General features: G+C 46.1%; 1 protein-coding gene across 8 annotated transcripts in view; it reads left to right on the top strand.

Moving 5' to 3' along the window:
- LOC149304664 (serine/threonine-protein kinase PAK 4-like) overlaps positions 1-24,501 on the top strand; it is a 71,600-nt gene extending 47,099 nt beyond the window's left edge. For all 8 annotated transcript variants that reach the window (XM_089479494.1, XM_089479492.1, XM_089479489.1 and 5 more), the window contains 8 exons: positions 6,641-6,864; positions 14,336-15,022; positions 16,647-17,156; positions 17,625-17,758; positions 18,061-18,187; positions 18,916-19,041; positions 19,825-19,959; positions 20,302-24,501. In XM_089479494.1, the coding sequence (XP_089335620.1) occupies positions 6,661-6,864; positions 14,336-15,022; positions 16,647-17,156; positions 17,625-17,758; positions 18,061-18,187; positions 18,916-19,041; positions 19,825-19,959; positions 20,302-20,457 (2,079 nt within the window). In that variant the 5' untranslated portion in view covers positions 6,641-6,660 and the 3' untranslated portion in view covers positions 20,458-24,501. The remainder of the gene's footprint in view (positions 1-6,640; positions 6,865-14,335; positions 15,023-16,646; positions 17,157-17,624; positions 17,759-18,060; positions 18,188-18,915; positions 19,042-19,824; positions 19,960-20,301) is intronic.

Below are 24,501 nucleotides of genomic sequence, written 5' to 3'. Positions count from 1 at the left end.
ATGTGGTTACGCCACTGGAAGACTTTTCTCCTATATGCTTGCCTTAAATTTAGCAAGCCAGGAAGCAAAGTGGTTCTGGCACGGAAACTGAGGATTTCTAAAAATGCTTCTCTGCCTGCCTTTTACAGGGAAGAGAAGATTTCTCTGAAGGGAAACTGTGGTTACCATTCAGCTGGATATTCTAGTGGGTGGAGGTTCAATCCTGATGTTGAGAATCAGGCAGAGAGGAGGAATCACTGGCAGGGAGAACAAGGGGTCGATTTCAGCATTAACAGCCCTAGGTAGCAGATTGGGGTCAGGGTGAGAGACATTTTTGCTGGTCAATAACAACAACAACAACAACAACAACAGCAGCAGCAGCAGTCAGACCATGAATGCTTTACATTGTCAGTGGAAGCACACAAGGAGGTAGCCATCCTGGCTTCCTTAGGGAAGGAAGTCTCAAGGCCTGGGAGCAGCCACTGAGAAGGCCCTTTCCCTTGTTCCCACCCAGGGTCCCTAGGAAGATGTCAGGAGCCAAAGAAGGATTTAAAGCAGGGCTTCTAGTCTGGAAAATACAACTTTAGAGCCCCTTGCCTGGGATGTTTCCAAGTGAGCCATTGTCCACCATTTCCTGCAATCACATTTTGGAAGCAGGGGAGTGGGGAAACAGCTCCTGATAATGAAGGTTGGATATGGTTCTTGGATCTCCAGTTGTCTTGTCAGGTGTCCAGCTTCACTGTGTAGGAGACAGCACCAAATGTCTACCATTCATCTCTTCTGACATCCACAGGTACTTGCATGAGTCTCAAAATCCTAATACAGCTAATTGTCTGGGACTCATGGTCTCTGAGAGTCTCCCAGATTCCTCCTAAAATTGACCTGTTGAGGTAGAAAGATATGGATGCCTGTTACAACCCAGATGACTTATGGGCAAATCACAAACAAACACGCAGACACGTTTCCTCCTGGAACTTGTTTGATGTGGGTTGTAAGCTCATTGTTTTTGCTCTGATTGCCTGCAACAGGATATCAGTCATTAAGTGTGCCTGTGTCTGGCCTGTGAAGGTGTTGGTTCTACAGAACAAGAGGCACAACAAAATGTATGGCAAGCTTTTGATTCCAAGAAGTGGTTCTTCAGCTGTGAAGGAAGTAGGAGGAGATTGCCGCTTGGCTTTGAAATTTTGCAGACTTCATGTGCAAAGTAGGGAAGGCATACGAGGTTTTGCTCCCAAGCTTTCAGTGATGCAAAGTGGGCTGTTCTCTCTGAATGTAGCAATGCACAATGTGAGCACATTTGGATGAAACAGCAAGCTTTGTTTTTGCTGCAAACCTAGAAAGATAACCTTCTGATCTCCCCTACCGTACAATTGAAGGTGAAATAAGAAAAAGGAAGTGTGCAAGCCAGAGGCTTTCCCCAGCTCTCTGAATGACAAACCGTGGTTTGTCTTTGCATCTGAACTGAGTCTGTCTGGATTCAGGGAAGTGCTTTCTTGTTCTGTCCAGCATTAACCCCTGCCTGCTCCCCAATTTTAAAACACAGATAACTGCAAGATCATTTTAAAGAGGATGATTGTAAGATGCTAAGGTGGTTTAGCTGTAGAATATGAATAGTACAACTTGCATGTGGATCCAGCGTGATCATCTGAGAACACAGCCATGGAATTGCATTGCAGGTACAGATGCAGCCGCTCAGATCCCACTTGATTGGCTTTGAGGCGTAGCGCCCTGAGATGCTGCTTGGATCCAGCAGTGCTTCCAAGGTCACAAGAACCTCCAGCCCTGCCAAGGATGTTTCGCTAAGGGGATCAACGGCTTGGGCAAACTTTTGTAGGTCACCAGTTCACATCCCGAAACAGGGTCCATGGCAGGCCAGTCCACCAGATGGCTCCAGCATGAATTGTCCGGCCGGCCTGGAACTCCCTTGGGTGACTAGGTACCAGGGTTGCCACCCGCAACCTAGGTGTTGAGGTCACAGAGGCAGCAAAGCCCATGCTCCTGTTGATTCTTCCTGGCATTGGGATTTGCCACACTAAGCTTGCTGTGACTGTGTCAGTCACATCTCTTAATCATCCACCCATTTGGGATGCTGTGTTGACCTGTTGGGTGTGGAAAACCATGACCTACAATTGAATGAAGCATTTCTGTCTCTACAGGAGCTTTCCCACCCCCCTCTTTGTCCCTGATCGCCTGGAGCAATAAATCCGAATTACAGTGAATCACTGTTCACACTGACTAGAGTGCAGTAGTCAAGACCAAAACGGTTAATAATGCTGTGTCTGGCCTAGGATTCCCAATTTATAAGCTCCATGAGAAGCTGGAAATCATAAAATAAGCCCAGCTTTAAGATTGTGAGCTACAGCTCAAGAACCCCAGTTCAGCACTTCGGTTTTTCTGTTAGTTAGCTGGTGCTAACTATATTTAATAGTTGAAACTGGGACCCAAGGCAGTTTCCAAATTAAAATCCAATATAGTTAAAACTGGCAAAGGGGTAGTGTTAAAATGGCACAACAGCATTTAAAAACAGTTTAAAACATACAATTAAAAATAATGAAAAGCAGTTAAGGCTTCAGCTTTAGCCATTGGAAGGAGCCAAGGAGAAGTGACTGGGCAGCATGCTGCTTCTAAATGACAGGCCACAATTCCCAGCAATCCTGCTTTATTGTTCCATGAGACTAGGCCACTTTCCATAGTTCTTTCTTAATTTGAAGAATAAATCCTCATGCGCTTGGTCATTGTTACCTTAAAAACCAAACTGTCAAATTCTCGTATGAACTGCTCACCATGAAATGGTGAAAATATTCAAAAGGTGAGTCCTTCTTGAATAAAATGGTTGTTCTGTCTTCTGGCCTCGTATGCAAGGCCTACAAGGGAACCTGCAGCCAAACTGTCTAAAACTCACAAAAACAAGGCAGTCTCACAGTTAACAAAAGTTGTCAGCAGTTTTGCTGGGACAGTCTAGGATTATCTTCTTCCTGAGGTTTCTGAAATTGGCAGGTTGTGCTGCGTTTATTTCAGACGGCACCATTTTCTGCCTGCAGCTGCAGCTTTAGAGGTTTTTAAAAGCTATTTCTGCCACTATCAGGAGAGTGCCTCTTGCCTCAAAGTGATTTCCACTGAGCGGTGCAAACCTCCCTGCAGACCCAGCTGCTTAAAAAGTTCTGGTCCTTCTTACCTGATTGAGGTGAGATGGAGGAGCTTTGTACCTGCAAGAGATGAGCTTCCAATTGTGTGCTGAGGACTAGGGAATTACGGCCTTTTTCTTTCCTGAACCTCTTTGCCATGAGTCTCTGGTACTTCATCAAAACTCTGTCAGAACAGTTGATTATAACTTAGGTTTCCTTTTTGCTTTTCTTTTTCACTTTTGCTTAAGGAGCAGACTCTGGTTAGAGGGGTTTTTTCTTAGTGTTTTATGCTGGGATAACATTCTGTTATACCTGCGTATGTCGCATTTTGGACTGGAGAATGGAAGAGAACCCTGTTTCCATTGCCACTGAAACTGTCCTGCTTTCTCCCGCTGACACTGCGGCACTTGCTTGTGCCACTGTCTGTGTCAGCATAGATATGCCAGTCAGCAGGGTTGCATCCTTCCTCTTGTGTCCCCACCTTCTGTGATATACAAATCTGACCTACTTCTGTGTGCTTAAAGATGGAAAATGTCAACCTAGACCTATCATTCAGGCTTTGGTTGACACTTTACCTAGTTTTCTCAAGTGGTGCCATAATGGAAAACACATTCTCAGTCTCCTTGCTAGGAAAGGAGTTAAAACTTTCTTCTGTCCAGGTATGTATCTAAGCAATTTGGTAAGGAGATACCCAGTGCTGCTTTGTGCCAGAAATCAAAATACTACCAGAAAGTGGATGGGTGGATGTTTATGGGGAGAGAACCTGTTCATGTCACTCTTTTAGACCGTGTCTAAAGAAAGGATCAATATGTGGTAGAGAGACTGCTGAGGAAAAAGATTCCTGTTAGAGTTTTAATTTTCCATAAAGGTGCCTTGGCAGGAGAATGAATGAATGAATGAATGAATGAATGAATGAATGAATCTGAAATTCATTGAGACAAACATGTTGCTAACTGTCTGTAGCTGAACATAAATAGCTAGTGTTCCTTCCAGTCATTTTGATCGGGCTTTCTCCTATTCAGGTATGTTTTAAGACACCTGCCTCATATTGCTCCATGTTTCTGAGAAGGTAGGCACCCCAAATGCAAGATTAACAAGGGGATACTTGCTAGAATCCCCTCATCTCCACTTCCTGGGATAGATAGGCAGTCTGGAAAGGGAAGGAGACAAGGCACCATGCCTGAGGTGTTAATACAGTATTCACTTTCTGCAGGGGTTATGCCATCATTTACCTTTTAAGAAAACTCTGTACCCTTTCCCCACCTCATCACTCTGTCCATGGGAACATCCTCAGGGTTGCAAGCATGTTTTAACCTCTTCAGCCATCTGAACACACATATCTTTCACTCACATATGGACTAAAAAGCTTTGCTTTAACCACTCCGTATGTAGTTCCATCTTCTTCCCCAGCAGCTGTCAAGCCCAATGGGGCAATTGCTTTGCCCATTAGATAACCTTGGAAGGGAAGAAAAAAGGGAGACAGAGACTACCTCTCATTCTCTTGCATGGAAGTGAGGCATAGGAATGATGTTCTGCTGCCTAGTTTGCTCCCCGCCTTTTCTATAGCAATAGCCCTGTGACGTCTGGCAGCTGCTGGGGTCATAGTGCCTTTGAGCAGTTTGCAAGAAGCTGGCAAATATTCCTTTGTGCCCTGTTCAAAATGGGACATATGCACTCAATAATGTTCAAATGTCGCTAACATAATTTTAGCTGTTACGTTTGGTGCTATTGCTGTGTGTATATAAACATTCTGTATTTGTTTTGTTTCTTAAAAGCCATACCTTCTGGTTTGGTAACCTGCAAGACAGCTTGGCTTATATTAAAAGAAGTGTGGTTTGGAAAATGAAATCCAAGCAATCATTCCCAGATTCTTCTTCTTAGACAAATAAGTCTAAAACTGTCTTGTGGTTGGTCTTCCTTCTCCTAAGTCCAGTTTGTCTGGTTGAAACAAAACAAGTTGGCAACTGAGGTCATAGCAAGTATAAGTAATGATCTGGACTCCTTCATCTGTCTTCTGTGCATTGATTCCTATTGATTTTTAGCCCACCTGGAGCAAAACACTTGCTGATTCTTTGTCTTTAAAGGATACACTGCCCTACTGGTGTCAGCCGACCTGCCCCTTGTTTTCAGCAGCTCAGCTCCATTTTAGTGTCGCAATTGCTTTCAAAAGCTCAGCTCTTTCCAAAGTTGTCTTCTCCCTCCCCCCCCACCCCAAAAAATGTAGAGGAGGGGGAAAAACCCAAACAGTGACCTTATTTCGTCTTCTGGCTTGATTGTTGTCTCTTGGAAGCGTTTCCTCTGAAGGTTATGTGAGGGCTGGTGTCCCAGTCAACAAAAACAAAACAATGGGGGCTGTATTGGTGATGACTCTACCAGCCGGACAGGATTGACTAGGGAACGATCCTACTGAATGCTGAGCTCTCCCAATTGCAGTTGACTTGGGGAACGCCTTTGGGCATCGTCAAGGCTCAGGCATTGGCAGGACTGACTCAGCCATTCCTTTCCTCCTGTGGAGGAGGCCAACAGCAGCTTGCCTTTACCTGAAGTCTTCCTTGTCCTGGCTGGGATGCAGATTATGCAAACCAGAAGGATTTCTCGGAGGAGGAGGTTCTCCCAGAGGAAGCAGGGGACAGGGATGTGTAAGCAAAAGCAGGTAGAGAAGAAGGACACACCTCAAGAAGAACTGGTGTGTGAGTCTTGGGCAACCAGAGTACTTGAGGAAAATGAGACTGAAATCAGGGTAATGATCCACATCCCTTTCGTGTTCCCAGCATCTGATGGCCTAAATATACCTCAACTCTGTGTTTAAAGCTCTACGTATCCACCGGGTCTCTTCCAACTCATGCAAAAAGAAGTATGTCAACTTCTCTTGTGTCTACTGAGTCCTTGTAATTAAAAATCTTACCCCTGAATATACTCCTATTTAATGACTGTCTAATTATTGGTTTCATATCTTTTCAGTTGTGTTTTAGACGAGCCAAGTTGCGTTGTTTTGATATTGGGATGCTTATTGTGACTGAATCTCTAAAGCACATGTGTTTCATTCCAAGGGTGTGTCGCCATTTCTGTCTCCTGTCAGAAATGGAGGCGTGGACCCCATCCTCTGATGCAGTGGTTGTTTTAGTTTTTGCTTCGCCTTTATTTTTATTTTTGGGGGTGGGAGAGTTTAATACACCTAGTTGTAGAGCTCTTTACTTTGGACAATTTTCCTTACTGGAAGAGAATATTTCTTTCATCCTGTTTTTAGAATCTTTAAGAATACTGTCTTAGTGTTGTCTTTCAACAAACTTCAGAAGTTGGTTGAAAGACGACACTTAAGGACATGTGTGCACACACTTGTCATCTTGTGTTCTCATACTTGGAGAAAGTGGGATATGAATTTTTAAAATGAGTAAACAGTGTTCCTGCAACACTGAATTGGCTGGCATGTTCAGCTTTTGCATTGCAGGTTGTCTGACCTTGCAGGCTGCTGAGTTCATCTATTTGTAGATGTCTGCCACTGAAAAAGAAACAACCTTTTCTCTATTTTCTTTTAGGTCTGCTAGCCAACATCACCATGTTCAGCAAGAAGAAAAAACGCATTGAGATATCTGCTCCCTCCAACTTTGAGCACCGGGTCCACACAGGATATGACCAGCAGGAGCAGAAGTTCACGGGGCTGCCGCGGCAATGGCAGGGCATCATCGAGGAGTCGGCCAAACGGCCAAAGCCGTTGATCGATCCAGTCTGCATTACGGCGGTCCAGTCTGGCTCCCAGAAGGTAGACAGCTCTAGCTTTGTTCTCATGGGGATCCTGAACTGTTTAGTTGAATGGATGTCTACTGCTAAGCAGAAAACTTCTAAGGCTGTATCCCACTCCTGTTCTGAAGAGGGCAGATGCAGTTTGGTTGCAGACCCTTATGGTCTGTATAGGCAATATTCATTGTGGGTCACAGCCTTCCAAAACCAGAGCTACAACTGGCTGAGAAGTAAGACTTTCAAAGAGCCGTGGGCTAATTTCATACAACCATTTTGTGTGAAAATGTTGTTGTGGCGTGGTGGCCAGTTGTAAGAATTTCTCAGCACATCTCCCCAGAATGTGGCTTGTTGTTTCCTGGGTAATTTCTTAGAAAGGTAGCCAGGTGATGAATCTCCGTCACAATACATCCTAAAGGCAGAGGGATCCATTCACAGGACCGTTGCCTTAAAATTAACTACTAGAATTTGATTCTGATAAAACTATGGAAAGGATTCTGTAGACTTGAATAGCAGAGCTGTCAAAGTCAGATGTTTGTTGTCTTGAAACTTCATGGGATACTGTCTGCCCTTTCTGCTAAACTTGACTAGAGGATTCTTAGCCTCATGTTCTTAGGATGTAATGTGAGATATGCTGCCTTTATCAAGTGTAACCAAGTGTTGGTTCAGGAATAGATATTTTGTTCAGGAATCAAATACAGTGTTTGTGCCTGGTACATGGTAGGTTTACAGTACACCTCCAGCGACATTTGGGTAAGGAGCGGGGCTTATCAGCGGCAAATCTGGCATATGTCAGAAATGTTTGGGCCCCGATATTAAGACGGAGGTGGGATCTGGTATAGCACTCCAGGGATGAAATGTAGCATGTGTGCCAGCTCTTGAGTTGGCCTCTGGGGACAGAAACAGCTGGCATTCAGAAGTGTCACGAGGTTCAGCTTGAAGTGAAGGAGATGGAATTTCTCCTGTTCAAGGGGAGTTGGCATGGGATTGGGTGCTAGCAAGCCAGATTCTGGAAAGAAGGTGGTCTTTGCTGTGCCAGCTAACCAGAAGAGGAAACTGCCAGATCTAGAGGTGTGTTGTCTGTGTCTGGGAAGGATTTTGCTTCCTTGTTTTGCTGATCTGTTTTTCCTGAGATGGACTGCGTGAGCCTCCATATCAGATTCACAGTCTGATGATGACTAAGCTTAACTGTATAGATGTCCACAGTGGCATGGAGAAGGGTCGTATTTGCTGGCTCCACTTCCTCGTGAAGGAAGCAAGGGGTGTTCTGCTTCAGTTCGTACTTTGTACCAGAAGCAGGTGGGAATGGGTATCACTGGTAGGGTTACCTCACAGAGAAGGTGTCTTCATGGACTTTGGTTCAGCAGTGGCAGGATTTCAGGAAATTAGTTCATAATTATTGTAGGAGAGTGGCAAAAATGGCACACTGTGCTAGACTAAAATATTGGTCCATTCTTGAGCTAGGCCCAAGTGTTTGAAAATCAAATGGATGTGTACTTGCATGCCCAAGTTTGGGTGATCACTTGTCCATTGTGCAAAGAATTTAGCATTTCTCCCCTTTATGTGTTGTGTTGTGTTCATATTTTAATAGAGCAACTAGAGATGGTGAACCAAAAATAAGTGTTGGTCTCCTCAAGTATTTTGGCTGGAGCAGTTGACCATCATCTTCTAGAACAATGGTTCCCAAGCTTTGGCCTTCCAGATGTTTTGGACTTCAGCTCCCCAGCATTCCTGACTGTTGGCCAAGCTGACTAGGGCATATAGGAATTGAAGTCCAAAATACCTGGAGGACCAAGTTTGGGAACCACTGTTCTAGAGGTCGTTCTCCCCAAGAACCAGGCAAGGCAATAAATACTTGACCCATCCCTGACTGAACAGGAAGAGGCTTCTGATGGTCAGATTGGAGGCTACACTTTATAATTTTAGCAGGAGATGGCTCCGTGTCCTTCCATTTTTGGGAAGAAATAAGGAAAAACGTACTGTCTGAATAAAAACTGAGCCCCATCATGAGGGGTGGTGGTTTCTGTGTGGGAGATCACTAATTTTACCTGTTTTCCCAGCAGGGCTTGGAGTCAGAGTCATGGAGTCAGTCGGAAGCCATTTTGAGCAGAGTCAGAGTTGGTAGAAAAATATCGACTCTGGCTTCTGAATAAAATACTTATATGGTCCATTCTCAGTATCCACAGATTCCACATTCATGAATTCAACCTATCAGGGTTCAAAAATATCCACCCATTTCTCTCTAAAAAGCAAAATTTGATTTTGCCTTTTTATATAAGGGACACTGTTTTACAACGCCATTGTATATAATGAGATTTAAGTTTGTATGGATTTTGGTATCCATCCAGGAGGTCTTGGATCCAAACTCCAGCAGATAAGGAGGGCTCACTGTAATATTAAATGCCTAATTTATTGCCTATTTACTTTCATGGGAATTTAGGAAGGTCTTCCTACTTAGAAATGTTAATCAGATAAATATATTTTATGATCTCTCTCTAAGTAGCCTGATGATTCCTGTGGTGGCAATGAAATGCCTTGTGCTACCATTGTACTGCAATAAATGTATTATTCCTAATTAATGTACATTTGCCATTTATGAAGGGGATGTAGTTGGAGAGCAGATGGGTTGGAGTCAAAGGTTTGGTGTACTGACTCCACAGCCCTGCATCCCAGTAAATGTGGTAGATCTGCTGGGTTTGCCTGTTTCCCATGCAGGCGCAATGCATTGCTGGGGAGGGTGAGGCACATGGATTATCTCTGTGTCCCTCATTCTTTGCTTGGAAGCAACAGCAGAGAGAGGCCTCTGTTGCCCTCCTTGGCAGGGTGGGCGCTTAAGTTTCTGCAGGCCTTTGCAAAATACCTCTTGTTTACCAAGGAGGACGCTTCAGGAACTGGTTCAGGGCAGCGGGGCCATTTGCTGCTTCTTGTGGACGGCTTCCTGGGGCGCCCAAGCAAAGTGGAGGGATTGCATTAGCAGCTGTTGCTTTGTCTTGTTTTTCATTTATCCTTCATAGGCACAGAACCTAGTCAGGAAGGTGCATCCTTGTGAATCTCCTCTTTTAAAAACTTTTCAAACCCGCCATGTGTTTGTGCAGAATTACATGTATATATGTGGGCGGTGGTAATTCTGTTGCACACAATCCAGTTCTTGCACTGCTCTAGATAACTTTCAGTGGAGCTTTGGAAATGACTTGAAGGCACACAACAATAGCAGCAACAGTGTTGACTCGCCTCCTCTGTTTTCACCCCTAACTAGGATTTAGGCTCAGAGTTTGCACTGTGCTCAAAACCCAGAAGGTTATTTAGCAGCAAGCTTGAGCGGCCACTTTCTCCGGCCTCCTCGGCCCATTCTTCTTCTGAGCAGATCTCTAGCTTCTGCTTCCAGACCCAGAATGCACACCACACACAGACTGCCTTTAAGGAGCCTTTAACTGTTGGTGTTTCCAGCTGCTTCAGTGAGGTCTGAGCTGTGTGATAAGAAAACCTTTATGCTGTCATGTGGCAGTTGTATGAAAGAACTTCCACAGTGCTCAGCTATGCATTGTGTGGGCTGGGAATGGAGATCAACTTGTGCATATTAATCATCCAGCAGCTAACACAAAAAGGAGGGTGGGGTGGGGGCATACATTAGGTTGTGTGCCAACAGTGCCATATAACAGAGGATCCCCATCTCTGTTTCTCATCGGTCCTCTACTCCTGGAAGTGCTATCAGAGACTGTTCATCGAATCAGCAAGATCAGGTGAACCCTCTTCTGGATTTGTACCATTCCAGCCTGTGAAGGGTTTGCATGCTTGAATTCTCTGGTTCTGGCATGAAAGGCAGCATTTTCTCATGTAGAAGAAGAATACATGAGGAAGGAGGTAAAGCTGAAGGCTTCTCCCTGACTTGCTAGCTGCCTGTGCATGGGCAGTTACTTTCATGGAGAGGCATTGGTAGGCCACCCCACCCTGCCCACTGCCAGAAGGAAGCCCTGCCCATGCTATCAAGTGTATCTCATCCGCCTAGTGCATGAAGATCAAGGAGTCTGGTGGGATCGAAGGTATACTTTTCCTGAAATTGTAGACAATGATAAGCAAGCCTTTGTCACATATCTATCTATCTATCTATCTATCTATCTATCTATCTATCTATCTATCTATCCATCCTGCTTACTCCCTGGGTTCAAAATATCCTTTTCTGGTAGCCAGTAGAGAGCTTGGACTGACATATTTTGCAACTAGATAGAATAGATGATAATGGCTGAGACATTTGTTTGATACCTGCATTTGTTATGTGTAACAGCTGGATTCCTTCATTCAGGGGACCCTGGCAGCACATCCAACAGTCACTTTTATATCTCAGAAACCTCTTGGCGGGCCAGATAGACGGCTTAAAAATAATCAACAACAACAACAAAGCCCATAAAGTGGGTTGAAGTCCACTTCTGGCTCTCATACATTTATATTTTTAAAACATATTAAACACTATTGAAAGCCTCGTGACCTGTTTAAAAGGTACAGTTTTGCACCTGGAGACTTCCAGGAGCAGAAATTCACTTAAGTTTATGTCCAGAACAAAGTCAATCTGGCGTGTCAGGGGCCTGAAAAACATCTCCAGGGCCATCCTTTGCCTGCCCCTGCCTTTGGTCCTCCTGCTGGGGTTTCTGGAAAGATCTTTCATCCTCCTCATTAGAGAAGCTGGCACTATGTCTCCCAGGGCAGGTTGGAGATGACAGCCGCTGGCTTGCTTTGGGTCTGGGTTGGAGGAGCAGACCCATGAAAGACCATTGACAAAGGTCTCTAAGCAAACTTAGGCATCAAGGCACTTTGGATAAACCGTTAAGACCTCTCCAAACTGGGAGAAAGGACCTCAAAACGTTGAATGACATTCAGTGTAAGCCGGTGCACATTGGGGCCATAAATAACCCAGTTCCACAGCTCCACGTTAATGAGATCTAAGCTGTCAGCAACTGGCCAAGAAACATGGGAGTTATAGAAGACAATGTGATGAAAGGGTCAACCAAGCCTGCAGCTGCTGTTAAAAGAAGAAGACGGAAAAGGCAGATTCCATGTTAGGCATATTTAGGGAAGGAATCAAAAATAAACTACCTGTATTATGCTGCCTCTATACAAAGCCCTGTAGTGTAGCCACATCCGGAATCTCATGTATGGTTCTGTCAACAGACCTCAAATAAAGATAATTGTAGAGCCAGAAAAGGGTGACCAAAATGATGACGGGAATGGAACAACTCCACTTACAAGGACAGCTTGGACTATTTGGAGTAGGTTGGGGAGAGAGTAGAAGTTTATGAAACTATACTTGGAGGAGAAATTGGAACCTGGCATTATCAATTTGAGCAAAGTGGTCGGAGATACAGTCGCAGCGATGGCTGTGTGCCTTCAGGTCATTTCTGACATCCTCCAAAGTGCAACGAAAGAGAATACTTAGAAATAATATTGTTATTATGCAGCTCCTTCTGAGCAATAGCTTCTCTGAGAGAAAATGTAAACGTTACAAATAATAATATTATTTACAATTGTTCTTTTTGACTATATTCCCTCCAAACTGCAAGAAAAGATAATAATTGCAAATAATATTATTTATATCGCTCTTTTGGGGCGGCAGCTTCTCTGAGAGCTCCCCACACTGCTACAAAAGGTAATAATTGGAAATAATATTGTCCAGGTAGTTGTTTTTAAACTATATTCCCTCTAAACTGCAACAAAATGTAATCGACAGAAATAATATTATTTATACAGCTCTTTTTGAAGAACATACTTTGCCTCAGCTTTATCTCAGTAATCTTTACAACAGCCCTGCAAGGTGTTGTTGTTGCTGTTGTTGCTGTGTGCCTTCAGGTTATGTCTAACTTATGGCAACACTAAGGTGACCCTATGACATGGTTTTCTTGGCAAGATTTGTTCAGAGGTGGCTTGCTTTCATCTCTCTCTGAGGCTGAGAGTGTGTGAATGGGCCCAGGATGTAGAGAAGGTGCTTGTTCTAGATCAGATACTTGTTCTAGATCTTAATATGTAGTCCTTGGACTCACAGTAAATGAGCTTTAGGGAGTTGATGAAATAAGTACAAAAATGATTTCTCCTCCCCTGTGATTTGTTTCCTGTTACATACTTTTAAAAGTGCATTTCAAGTGCATTTTTTCGCTTTCATCCATTTCTCAAAGAGAGCTGTAACTCCCCAAAGGTTAAGAACTATCGCTTGAGATCCTGTGAGTTGTCAACATCAGGTTTAAGTCCTGTAAATTGTGTTTTGCAGTCAAAACTATTTGCAGCCTAGCGGCACATGCTCAAGATTGTTTCTGCTGGCATTCATATCTAGTTTTCTCAGGTGCTTTTGTACCTGTCTGGCCAGTTGGGCTGTGGTGTTCTCTAACCTACAGTATGTGGTTGATGCATGTAGGGACTGTTGGCCTCACATGAAAGTACAGTGCGCCTTCCACATTGACTGGAGACAGTGGTGCAGGACCCCTGTGAAAGTGGGGAAAACTAAAAAAAAACCAACCCACTATTTTTTAACCTGAGAGAACACATCTCTAGGAATCTCTAGGTTCTCCAGCATAACTGCATGGCTAACATCCAGCAGAAGCTAACCATAGAATCTGGTCTACCTACAGATGCCTAGAAAAGTGTTTCCTCTAGGAATCTCTAGGCCCGCCACTGTGACTCGACGGTAAACATCCAGCAGATTCACACTGGAGGATCTAGGAGAGAACATATTAATCAAATACGCAAATAATCAACTCTGCAAAAGTTAAAGCTGCAAATGTGGAGGGCCAACTGTAAATGCAATAGAAACGGGAAGATGCTGTCTTTGAAGGCCAGTGACCTAGAACGTGATAGAAGGACATGGAGCACCTAAATAGGCACCTGTGTTGAATTGATCCCAGAGTCAGAGATCGATGAAGGGTGAGCATGTTCCTGGAGAGCTGTTCCTTTGGCAGAAAGCAACTTGCTGGTTGGGTTTTGCAAGCGCTGCCTTCCTGCAAGAGTACACACCATGCTGTGAACCGTAAAGATCCAAAACCAGAGTTTTATAGACAGGTTTTAAATCACAACATGCATTTCAGGTCAATAACATCTTAACACCAACTGTGGTTTAGAGGCAGGGAATGAGGCACAACCTAGATAGATCATGGCTGAAGAAGCTACATAGCTTCCTTCCAGCCGTTGTTTTTCAAATCCAGCCAAATCCATTTTGTTGTGGGTTTTAAAGAATGTTTCTAGCCTAGATGGGGAAGCAATTCTAGACGGCTCCTCTGACGTTGCCAGTATGTGAGCGTTCCCACCCCCGCATGCCCTGCTTCTATACGCTTCATTGTCTGTGCAAAAGCTAAGCCTTGCTCAGGCCACTGTCAGGCATCCATCGGGCACCTTAATCCCCCCCTTTTATTTCTTTGTTTTGTGCTGCTTACCTTATTTTTTTCTTTTTGTGTTCTGTGTGTCTTTTTTGTTTTTCCCCACCACCACCCTCTGCCTTCCATTTCCCCTTGTGCCCTAAGACCATCGTGCGGGGGAACAAAGCAGCCAAGGATGGTTCCCTGGCCTGGTTGCTAGATGAGTTTGAGAACATGTCCGTGTCCCGTTCCAATTCTCTGCGAAGGGACAGCCCTCCCTTCCCTCCCCGGCATGACCAACTGTACCAGGAGAATGGCCTGAGCGAAGCCCTCACCAGACCCCGGCATTATCACCACCAACACCACCACCAGCATGCTGAGGACGATACTGGGGGAGGCAGGAGCAAAGAGCCCAAGGAGCAGCGGAACCGACACGCAGCCAAGAACGAACCGGAGCAGAGCAGGGAACGGACTGCTGTGCCACACCACCGGGGGCAAGAGCCCGCCAGCAAATCTCACCAGCTCTCTGGCCACCATCGACCGCCTCCTCCTGAGTACCACAAGCCTGCCTCAGACCACAGGCACAGACCCCATGAGCGAGATGGGAGGAAGGAGCCCCCCGATCGTGTGGTTAGGAGGGAACGCACTGATGGCCCTGACAAAAGGCCCAAGTCTGCCTTCACAGGGGAGACCAGCCCACAATCCCCCCGGGAAAAGCGGCCCCTGTCGGGCCCAAATATCCGGACCCCCAACATCCCTGTCTCAGAGGGGGTCATGAAAACGGCACAGCAGACCGGACGGCCATTTAACACGTATCCACGAGCGGACACAGACCCTGTCCGAGGTGTTCAGGTAAAGATGCCTCCTTCTCCCTGTAGCTTGGGGGACACCCAGGCCTAGCCAGCCAGGATCTATTCACAAGAGATGCTCTTGGTTCCCTTGCTGTGTGAGCTCCTCCAACAAGTGAAGGACCAAGTTTTTTTAAAAAAACCCAAAGGACTGGCACATCTTTGTCGGCATAGTCTTGGGTGATGGTTTGTGTGATGGGCTCTGAGCTCTGTTGGAGCCACGAAGTTGGTATTGCCCTCTGCGGCTGCAAGTAGTCAACGGCAGCCACTACAGGGGCTGCCTATTTACAGTTCTCCATTCCCTGCTCCATTCTCTCTGTTCCATGCTGGCTGTGCCACATTTCTCCTTCCAGCAGCTCTTCCCACCACTTTCCTGCTGTGTGAGGGCATATCCTGCCTTGCCTTTGCTATCTCAGTCCTTGCTTCCTCTAACCTGAGCTACTCCGGTGATGTCCACTCTCTGAAGGAAGGACATAATCTCTCTGCTTCTCTGTGTGTGTGTCCACTCTTCTAACAATCCTACGCAATCGTGTTATCTCCTTTTCTCCTGTAGAGTGCCTCCTCTTTCTGTCTCTCCCTAGTAGAAAATCCTGCAGCAATGCAACCAGCTTATTTTGCTGTAAGCCTGTATTACGAGAGAATCTACTAAATGGTTGTTGGATACCTGAAGGCTTTTTCTGGCTCCCTGTCGTGCTCCTGTGTTCTTCTGCCACCCTCCTTTCTCTTTCAAGAATGGCACCATCCGCTGCAAATTCTTTCTGCCTCCAACTCACCACTAACACCTCCACCTTGGGCCCTGTTGTTCCTGCTAAAATCCAGTAGGAAATTAGGCTGCTTTCTTTTTCCGCTTTCTGTCAGCAGCATGGAGTATCTGTATCTGTTCTAGGTAGAACTCTCCTGTAAGAAGTTGGAGAGAGATGAGATATTAAGTTCTCATTCAAACCTTACCATTGTGGGACTGTTTTCTCATGAGTGGCAATAGGTGGGACCAAAACTCAATGTTAAAGCACATGGTTTACATGTGGAAAGCCCCAATTGAATCCCTGGCTTCCAGTTAAAGGGACACTGCATGGATGGGTTTTCCAGAGGGCATCTGTGGAGAGACAAAGGATGCTGCCCTCAGATGGCCTTTAATCTGAATTATCAGTCTCCCTTAATTTATGGTATATGTTCAACATTATAGTTCAGCTGTAACCCGGGTCTTTGGGGAATTAATGCCAGTGAGAATAGACAGTACTAGATTGAATATGCTGATGGTCTCTTACCTGGGATTCACCAGCTCCTTATCCAAGAATTACTCAAATTTCTAGAGTATCTACGAAGAAGGAACATGCAGATTGACATGCTCAGGTACTACCTGTTATCAAATGTGTGATTAGATTTGATATGGGCACAACCACAGGTGACTCCCAATTAAAATTTTTAAAAATGGTCTCCTGTTTCAATCTACTATTGTTATAATACTGGTAGAGTACTCTGGAGTGTGTGTACCTGGGCTGTTTCCATCCCTGCATTTTCCCTTTTCAATGAGTGTGTAGGAAGCTAAGGGACTGGCATAAAAACACAGTGGGATCCAGCCCCAGGTATCTGTTCTTAATGTAACTGGTTTCCCCCCTTCCTGTTTCTAGGCAGAGCATAGAGCTGGGAAACCCCAGGAAACAGCATCCAACGGTCCTATCAGTGGAAACAGCAGCTCATCCAGGCCCCCCACGTCAGGCCCAGCAAGATCCAGGAACCCAGAGCCACCCCATTCGGGACTTTCCCAGCATGCCTCAGACCCCCACTTAACACACATCCCACCCCCGGCCCATCAGCCTTCGTACTCCCCACAGCAGCCCCCATCGGCTCCACCACCTCAGCCCCCGCAACAGCCTCCAGGCCCGCCTCCCCCAGCCCCTCAGCAGCCACGCTCCCCCCAGCGTGAGCCCCAGCGTGTCTCCCATGAACAGTTCCGAGCTGCCTTACAGATGGTGGTTGACCCAGGTGACCCCCGAACCTACCTGGACAATTTCATCAAGATCGGGGAAGGGTCCACTGGCATCGTGTGCATCGCTACTGTCAAGAGCACGGGGAAGCTGGTGGCTGTCAAGAAGATGGACCTGCGGAAGCAGCAGAGGCGGGAGCTGCTCTTCAATGAGGTGGGAGGGAGACCTTTCCCTGATTCTGGGACGTTGCACATGATTGTGTACATGTCTGTGGCTGAGATCCTGTATATTGCACATTGTAGTGTAATAGTTCTGCAAGTGGATTATCAGGATGGAGTTAAAACAGAACCCTGTCCCCTCTCTAATAGAGGGAAAGCTGTTCTTAGTGGTGTGTGAGGGACTGTGCTTTGCCCCAAGAGCCATGGCTAGAAAAAGTAAAGCATTGGATCTTCAGCTCCCATAATTCCTGATTGTTGGCAAAGATTGTTGGGGCTTCTGGAAGCTGAAGTCGAAAACAAACCACTGGAGTAGAGCATTCAATGCAGCGGTATTTATGCTGACTGCATTGTGGGGTGGTGCCAGAAGGAATTAAAGCTTCTTCGTTGCAGCTGAGTGTTCCTGTGTAAGCTGTCATGCTTATGATTTTAGTCTCAACATTCTTTCCCCCACCCTCCTTTCTAGGTGGTTATCATGAGGGACTACCAGCATGAGAACGTGGTCGAGATGTACAATAGCTACCTGGTGGGCGATGAACTGTGGGTAGTCATGGAGTTCCTTGAGGGTGGCGCACTGACTGACATTGTCACACACACAAGGTGGGTTGTGTGGGAAAACCCAAGTTCTCTTTTGTGGCTGTCCTGCTGCACATGGCCTTTCAAGTGCTGGAGCACTACCTCTTAATCCTGGTTGCCGGGGAGCAACCAGATTTGTGAGTTCTTGCCTCTCCTGCCTTCTCATAAATTCTCAGAGGCATGTGGTTGCTGCTCGCTGTTGGAAACAGGATGCTGGACTAGACAGACCACTTTGGTCTCATCCAGCCAAGGGGTGTGGGGGCATTGTTCTTAAATCCTAAATGAGAAGGGAACAATAAGCAATGGGTGCTGTGTTCCTCTTCCAGGATGAACGAAGAGCAGATTGCAGCAGTTTGTCTATCTGTCCTGAAGGCGCTTTCAGTCCTCCATGCTCAGGGCGTCATCCACCGTGATATCAAGAGTGACTCCATTCTGCTCACCCACGACGGCCGGGTGAGTTGCATCTCTCCCAAGAGTGGATTCACACACACCCATAGATTAATTTGTTACCATTTTAATTACCATTGTTCCATCCTGTAGACTCCTGAGATTAGTGAGGTACTTAAAATTAGTGAGCCAGCATTGCATAGTGGTTTGAGAGGTGGACTACACCTCTGGAGACCCACATTTGATTCCCCACTTAGCCATGAATCCCACTGGCTGACTCTGGACAAGTCATACTCTCTCCACCTCAAATGATGACCAGGGCAAACTTTGTCTAAACAAATCTTGCCAAGAGAACCCCATGATAATTTTGCCTTTGGGTCACCATAAGTTGGAAGCGAATTGAAGGCACACAACAACAATAAACTTAGATTTGCCTGCTAAGGAGCTTGAGCATTGAAATTTAGGATGGGTTACTAGAGCTCTCTAGCAGCGCTTTTTAAGTCCTTCCAAACTATAAGTCCTGAGAGTCTGTAGGATGGAAAGTTAAAAGTGTGAAGCTTTGTAACTGTGTAGTACAGATGCACTCTTTAAGTTTCCAGAGTTCTTCATTTTTCTATCATCCACGTTGATGTAAGGAGTCCTGCAATCTCTGGTCACTGCTGCACCTTCCACCAAAGTCTCCTGGGGGATGACTATTGGCCCCCTAGCCTCCCACAGTTGCCCACACCTGCTTCACAACTTCACCTTCTGACATGTTTCATCACCAGTGTTTCTTTCTCTTTGTTTCCTTGCAGGTCAAACTCTCTGACTTTGGATTTTGTGCTCAAGTGAACAAGGAGGTGCCACGGCGCAAGTCCTTGGTTGGGACCCCTTACTGGATGGCACCAGAGCTCATCTCCCGATTGCCCTATGGGCCAGAAGTAAGGGGGCACCAGGAGTGGAATAGGGGGAGGTAGAAATACAGGGCTTTGATATTGCAAGGAAGCATTTCATCTGAGCAGAAGGCTGTTTTTGACTAGCTTCAGGACTTTTCCTGAACTTAGACTGAGTGACAGAGTGGGGCAGAAAGGGGCTTAACTGGCATTCAGAGTGGATTTTGAGTCCCATCTAGGAGGATATGAGGTTGAGAGTGTGATTATAATCATCTAATTTTGTCTGTCTGTTACTAAGGAAGCCGTCCCGCCTCTGGTTCATGGTTCTTCCATAAAGATCTTGGAAAGTCCTGAAAACCTGGTTTGAATTCTGGTGTAAAGAGCAGAATTCTGGATTTTTGCCCTATTCACCATCACCACCTAGTTAAAACAGAAACAGCACCCACCTGCTATAATAGGAATAGGCTCCTTGTGGTCCTCTGGATGATGTTGGATTGTAACTCCCATCAGCCCAAGTCAGCACAGCCAGTACCAAGGGAAGTTTCAACCCAACAACATCTGGAGGCCACAAATTACCCCACATCTGCAGAGTCCAGACTTCTGTGTCTTTGGGCTGTGTTGCAAAGTTTCCCTGTTTAGATTGATCTTTGCAACTGGGTGTGAGAGACTTGGCTGAAGTTCTTCCTTGCTGGCTGTTTTTGTTTCTGCCTCATGATCTGTCCTGAGGCTTTGGGACAGGATGAGCTATGGAATCTTTCAGTATAACTCCTTCAAAGGACCTGTCTCATAAACAGGCCCCTATAGTGTTTGACCGTTTTTCTTTGGTTTCAGGTGGACATATGGTCCCTTGGCGTGATGGTGATAGAAATGGTGGATGGAGAACCCCCTTATTTCAATGAGCCTCCTCTAAAGGCAATGAAGATGATCCGAGACAATCTGCCCCCTAAACTCAAAAATGTGCACAAGGTAATACACTCCTTCCTGTTTTTCCCTGCTTGACTTACCCCTTCCTTCAGGGATGTCATATTTGGTGTCAAGAATTGGATGTCCAGGTATTTTGGGGTACAATTAAGCTATAATGCGGAAACTCACCAAATTAGGACGCAGCCCACCAAGTTGCCCCGAGGAACTAATGCACCCCTTAGCCATCCCCAATTGCCCACCCTTGGTCCTCCAAATTGCTGATGGAGGCAGGTTATAAACAGGTGTGCGTGTGTGTGTGTTGTCTTTCTGTTTCTGCAAGATAATCTTCTCTCACCTTCTCTCTGTCAGCTGTGATTCACATTGTGTTGCTTTTTGCTCTTCCAGGTTTCACCTTCTTTAAAGGGGTTCCTTGACCGCTTGCTGGTCCGAGACCCAGCCCAGAGAGCCACCGCAAACGAACTCTTGAAGCACCCCTTCCTGGGAAAAGCCGGGCCCCCTTCCTGCATCGTACCCCTGATGAGACAGAACCGGATGAGATGAAAAGAGACGGATGAAAGAGGGCAACTTACCAAAGAGCGAGCAAAAGAAAGAAAGAGGGAGCCTCTATCATCCCTGGCCGGTCCCATGAAGGCAGCTCCAAACTCTCCAGTGTCCCTGTGGGCTTTGTGGCCTTTCCTAGCCTTCTCCCCTGGGGAAGAAGGACTGTTTCCCTGCAGACCCTGAAGGCAGAAAGGTCTTGTGGGGAGTGGGAGAGACTTATCATATCAGGGACTTGCGGGGGTCTGAAGGCTGCCCTTCCTTAAGGACTTCTTTTTGCCTGCTGATGACACTGGATCCTCATAACTGGAGTTCAGCCTTCCTGCCACCAGCGCTGCTTTCCCATCTCTGGCAGGGACACTCTCTGCATCTCCATTCTGTACTACTGAGTTGGAAGGGAGGGGGGTTGACTGCTGGGGTGGGAAGTTTTTAAAAGACTATAACATTTCCAATTGCCATTTATCATTTATATCAAGAGTCTAGGACAGTGGTGTTCTGGACTGTGGGGTGGGAGAAGAGGTCAAAAACACAATCCATCTCCCGGCTGGGTCTTCAGAGTCATTCTGGTTCTCCTGTCCTAGGAAACCCATCCTTTCTTCTAGTTAGTAAAGACAGAAGAGGCAGAGGGGCCTTGGAGGAAGTGGGGAGTTCCACTCCATATACATACACACTCCTACTTCAGTTTCTGGGGACTTGGAGTATGGTAGACAGAGTTACAGCCTGAGTCTTTCCTTTTCGAAAGCGTCTGCAGTTATGAATTGAGGGAATGTCCTTAGCAGTGATATTGCTTCTCTGCAAAGGCAACAAGATGGTTTCTCTCAGGTGCCCCAGTCTTAGGCAGGAAGACTCTCAATATATAGAACAGGCTTCTTTGTTGGGTGAGGGACAGCTTGGTTCCGATAATCTGGAATTCTTCTCTTGTTCCGAACTGCCAGTTATAGTTTGGGGTTCTCGGTCCAAAGTGAGAGGGCCCATGTGGAGTTTCTCATCTTGTTTTTTGTTTTAAAGGGCTCATTTTGGAAGGGCCCAAATACCTCCTGGACTTGACTGTGAGGGTGCAGGTCTTTCAGCCGGCAAGTGTGCCACTGTTGCAGAAGCATTCTCCCTACTGCCATGAAAGAAGCAAACCTCAGGGTGGGAGATGTGTTTTTATATATATCAGGGGAACATTAGGGGGACCTCTGGGTAGCAAACCAGCCCTCCCCTCTAAAGGTCCTCCACAATAAACAGCTCGCCTTGAGGCCACGCATTAACCCCCATGCACCACTGGGTTTCTTACAGCTTTGCTAAGAACTGCCCTTCCACCTGATGAGCCCCAAAGGCCCATTTTAATTATAAGCCTTTCCTTTCTTGCTCAGTTTTTACAGAGCTTCAGAAAGAGTTGGGTGGTCAGCAAGATCTCTTCTTCTCACAGCCTTCAGCATCCCTTATCCACACCATTGGAAACCGGGCCAGAATAATGCAGGGCTTGTCCCTCTCTCTTCCCTTGGCTGTCCCTTGACTCCCTCTGTCTTTTCCTGCTTTCTGCTTGGCCCTGTAGCAAGGAGGCCTCTCTTCTGCCTTCCGCTTGCTTTGTGATTAACTCCCTGTCCGTTACTGCAGAGTTGTAGCTTTTGGATTGCTTAACTTGAATGGTGCTGGGATTTCTGGAAGCTCTGCAGATTTGCTCTGACTCAGAAGGTGGCTTGTGGTTTGGGAAGAGGTAAAAGGAAGGAAAGGGGTAGGTGAGGCGCTCCCTGCCCACATTCATACTGAAATTCTGTCACTTGATGTTGGTCTGAGCAAAGGAGGAGGAGATCATTCATGCGAGGAAAAGGTTCCCATCTCTCTTGGTCTTCCTGCTTCTCCTTGCTGGGTGTTTTGAGCTGGTCTCAGCATATAAAATAATGTGTCTTCAAACTCCTGTAAATTTTTTGGCACTTGCTCCTCAAAGCATCTAAGGTCTCATGATGAAGAGAACCGCCAGAACATCTTCTTGGCTTGGTATTTATTGGGATGCATCAACCAAAACTCAGGGCCTTCTGTATGCCTCCAAAAGTCTGCTCTCATGCCATCTGGAAACATGGGCAAAGGCAGGCATGCTGAGGGAGGTCAAACCATTGTTTGAGGGTCTGATAGATTGGCTCTGGGCTGGACCAGTAGCATGGGCAGGAATCTTGTTCCAAGTGTGGTTCCTTCTTGGTTGGTCTTCTGGATCAGTGAAAGCCTCAGTCTGGAGGCCAGGAAATAGGAAAGGGATGGCATTCTCCTTTCTCTGTGAAAGAAGGGCCTTCAGGGAGCCAGAGTTGCCTGGTGTTTGCTTGTCAGTGTCCCTAAAGGACACTCGGGTAGGAAAAACTGCTTTGATGAAGACAGCAAGTTTGTTCATGGACTCTAAAGGACTCCTCCATCCTTCTCCTCTTTACCATCTCTTTCTCTTGCATGCTGTCTATTGTGGTGTTTTCTGGTGTTTTTCTGCATGCCAGAATTATGAGAAAGGGTTCTGTTTTTCCCTCAAGGGTTTGGGGAACCTACCTTTCTTTCACTGTGTTACTACTTCGGTTGGGTCAGGGCAATGGGGAAGGAGCGAGGGAGGGAGGGAAGCATCTCATGTCCTCAGGGCCCTCTTTGGATGCAAACTGCCCATCTTTCTTCTCACTGCTGTTGCTTCTGTTTTGCTGCATCTGACCCTCCTCTCCCTCACACACACACAACCAGGATTTCCCCTGCGTTTGTCTGCTTCTGTGGGACTCACACAGTTTTGCTTTTCAGAGGAGCGGTCTGATTTTATCAAAAATCAACAACAATCTTGCACATACCCACTTCTCATTGAGGGAAGCTGTGTTTAGGAAACCCAAAATAGGCAATGGCTGCTGAGCATGATTTGCAAAAAGGCCCCACTATTCTCTTGTTGCTGGGAAATTCTTTTTCTCAGCAAACACCACACTACACAGCCATGGGCTTTGTATTGCTGTCACATCCCTGGAAGAGCATGCCACTACTTTTGAACTCTACAAATGTTGTCGTTTCCCACCAGCCTGTGTTCCACCCTCCCCGATCCTGTGTTGGTCATAAGCATGTGAGCCTGAGCATCCCTGCTGCTTTGTGTGGGTCTATTTTCTCTGCTCCATGCGCACATCTTGGGGGGGGGGTGCTACTTTGCAAAGGCCCCTGCCATCAAAACCTCAAAACAGGTGACCCTTCGAGGTCCAGCAAAGCAAATACTCAAAAGAGCTCTTCCAGCAAGCAGGGTCTGGGCTTTTTCTCTTGACTTCCAACCACTGTAACCAAGGAGAAACCAAATCCCCCCTTTTTACAACAAAGTGGGTATTGTACCACATTTTGGGAACGGTTTTTAACTCTTCTTGCAACTTTCAATCTGAGCCAGCCCCTTCCCTTTCTTTAATTGTCTGGAAAATTTGCAGGTAAACCTTCATTGGAAAGAAGGTCCCAAATTGCTGGGTGACACTCCCCATTCCCCCTCGCTGACAGCCAGCTTCAGGAATCACTCCTTTGTGCACACACAAACACACTTCTTAAGGGCACTAACACCTCTCAAGGATGCAAAAACACTACACTTTTCCAGCAAGGAAAAAGTCTGGCTGTCGAAATCCCTCGAGGGAAGAGGTGTCACACAGCGATAACCTCCATTTTCCAAATGCCACACAACCTCACTACTCTCTCCCATCCCATCCCAGCTCTTTTTAAGGTGTCGAACTGGAATTTTAACTCTTATGCCTGGTGGAAACTGGCATTGCGGACCCACACCTCTGGCCTCCTTGTAGCTGGAAGGTTTTTATATATCTCTGGAGGTTTGGGGCTGAGGGTCTCTTCCCTCCACCCTTCGCCAGCTACAAGAATTACTACTGATTCATTTTGTGGGGTTTTTGTTACCGTTGTTTATTTTTAAAGAGAGAAGTTATTTATATTGTAATTTTTTTTTGTAACACAAACAGTATTTTGCGTTGGGATGATTTTTAAAACTCTTTGTTTCGGACAGACTGCTGTGACTTAATTCCTAATAACGGTTCAGCCATGAATTGTATAAAGAGCCTGGATTTCGTGTCA

The sequence above is a fragment of the Sceloporus occidentalis genome, unplaced genomic scaffold (assembly GCF_023333645.1).
Source record: "Sceloporus occidentalis isolate IW3139 unplaced genomic scaffold, rSceOcc1.0.p SCAF_13, whole genome shotgun sequence".
NCBI classification, from domain to species: Eukaryota; Metazoa; Chordata; class Lepidosauria; order Squamata; family Phrynosomatidae; genus Sceloporus; species Sceloporus occidentalis.
The sequence above is the reverse complement of the archived record's forward strand: the minus strand, read 5'-3'. Positions and strand labels throughout refer to the sequence as shown.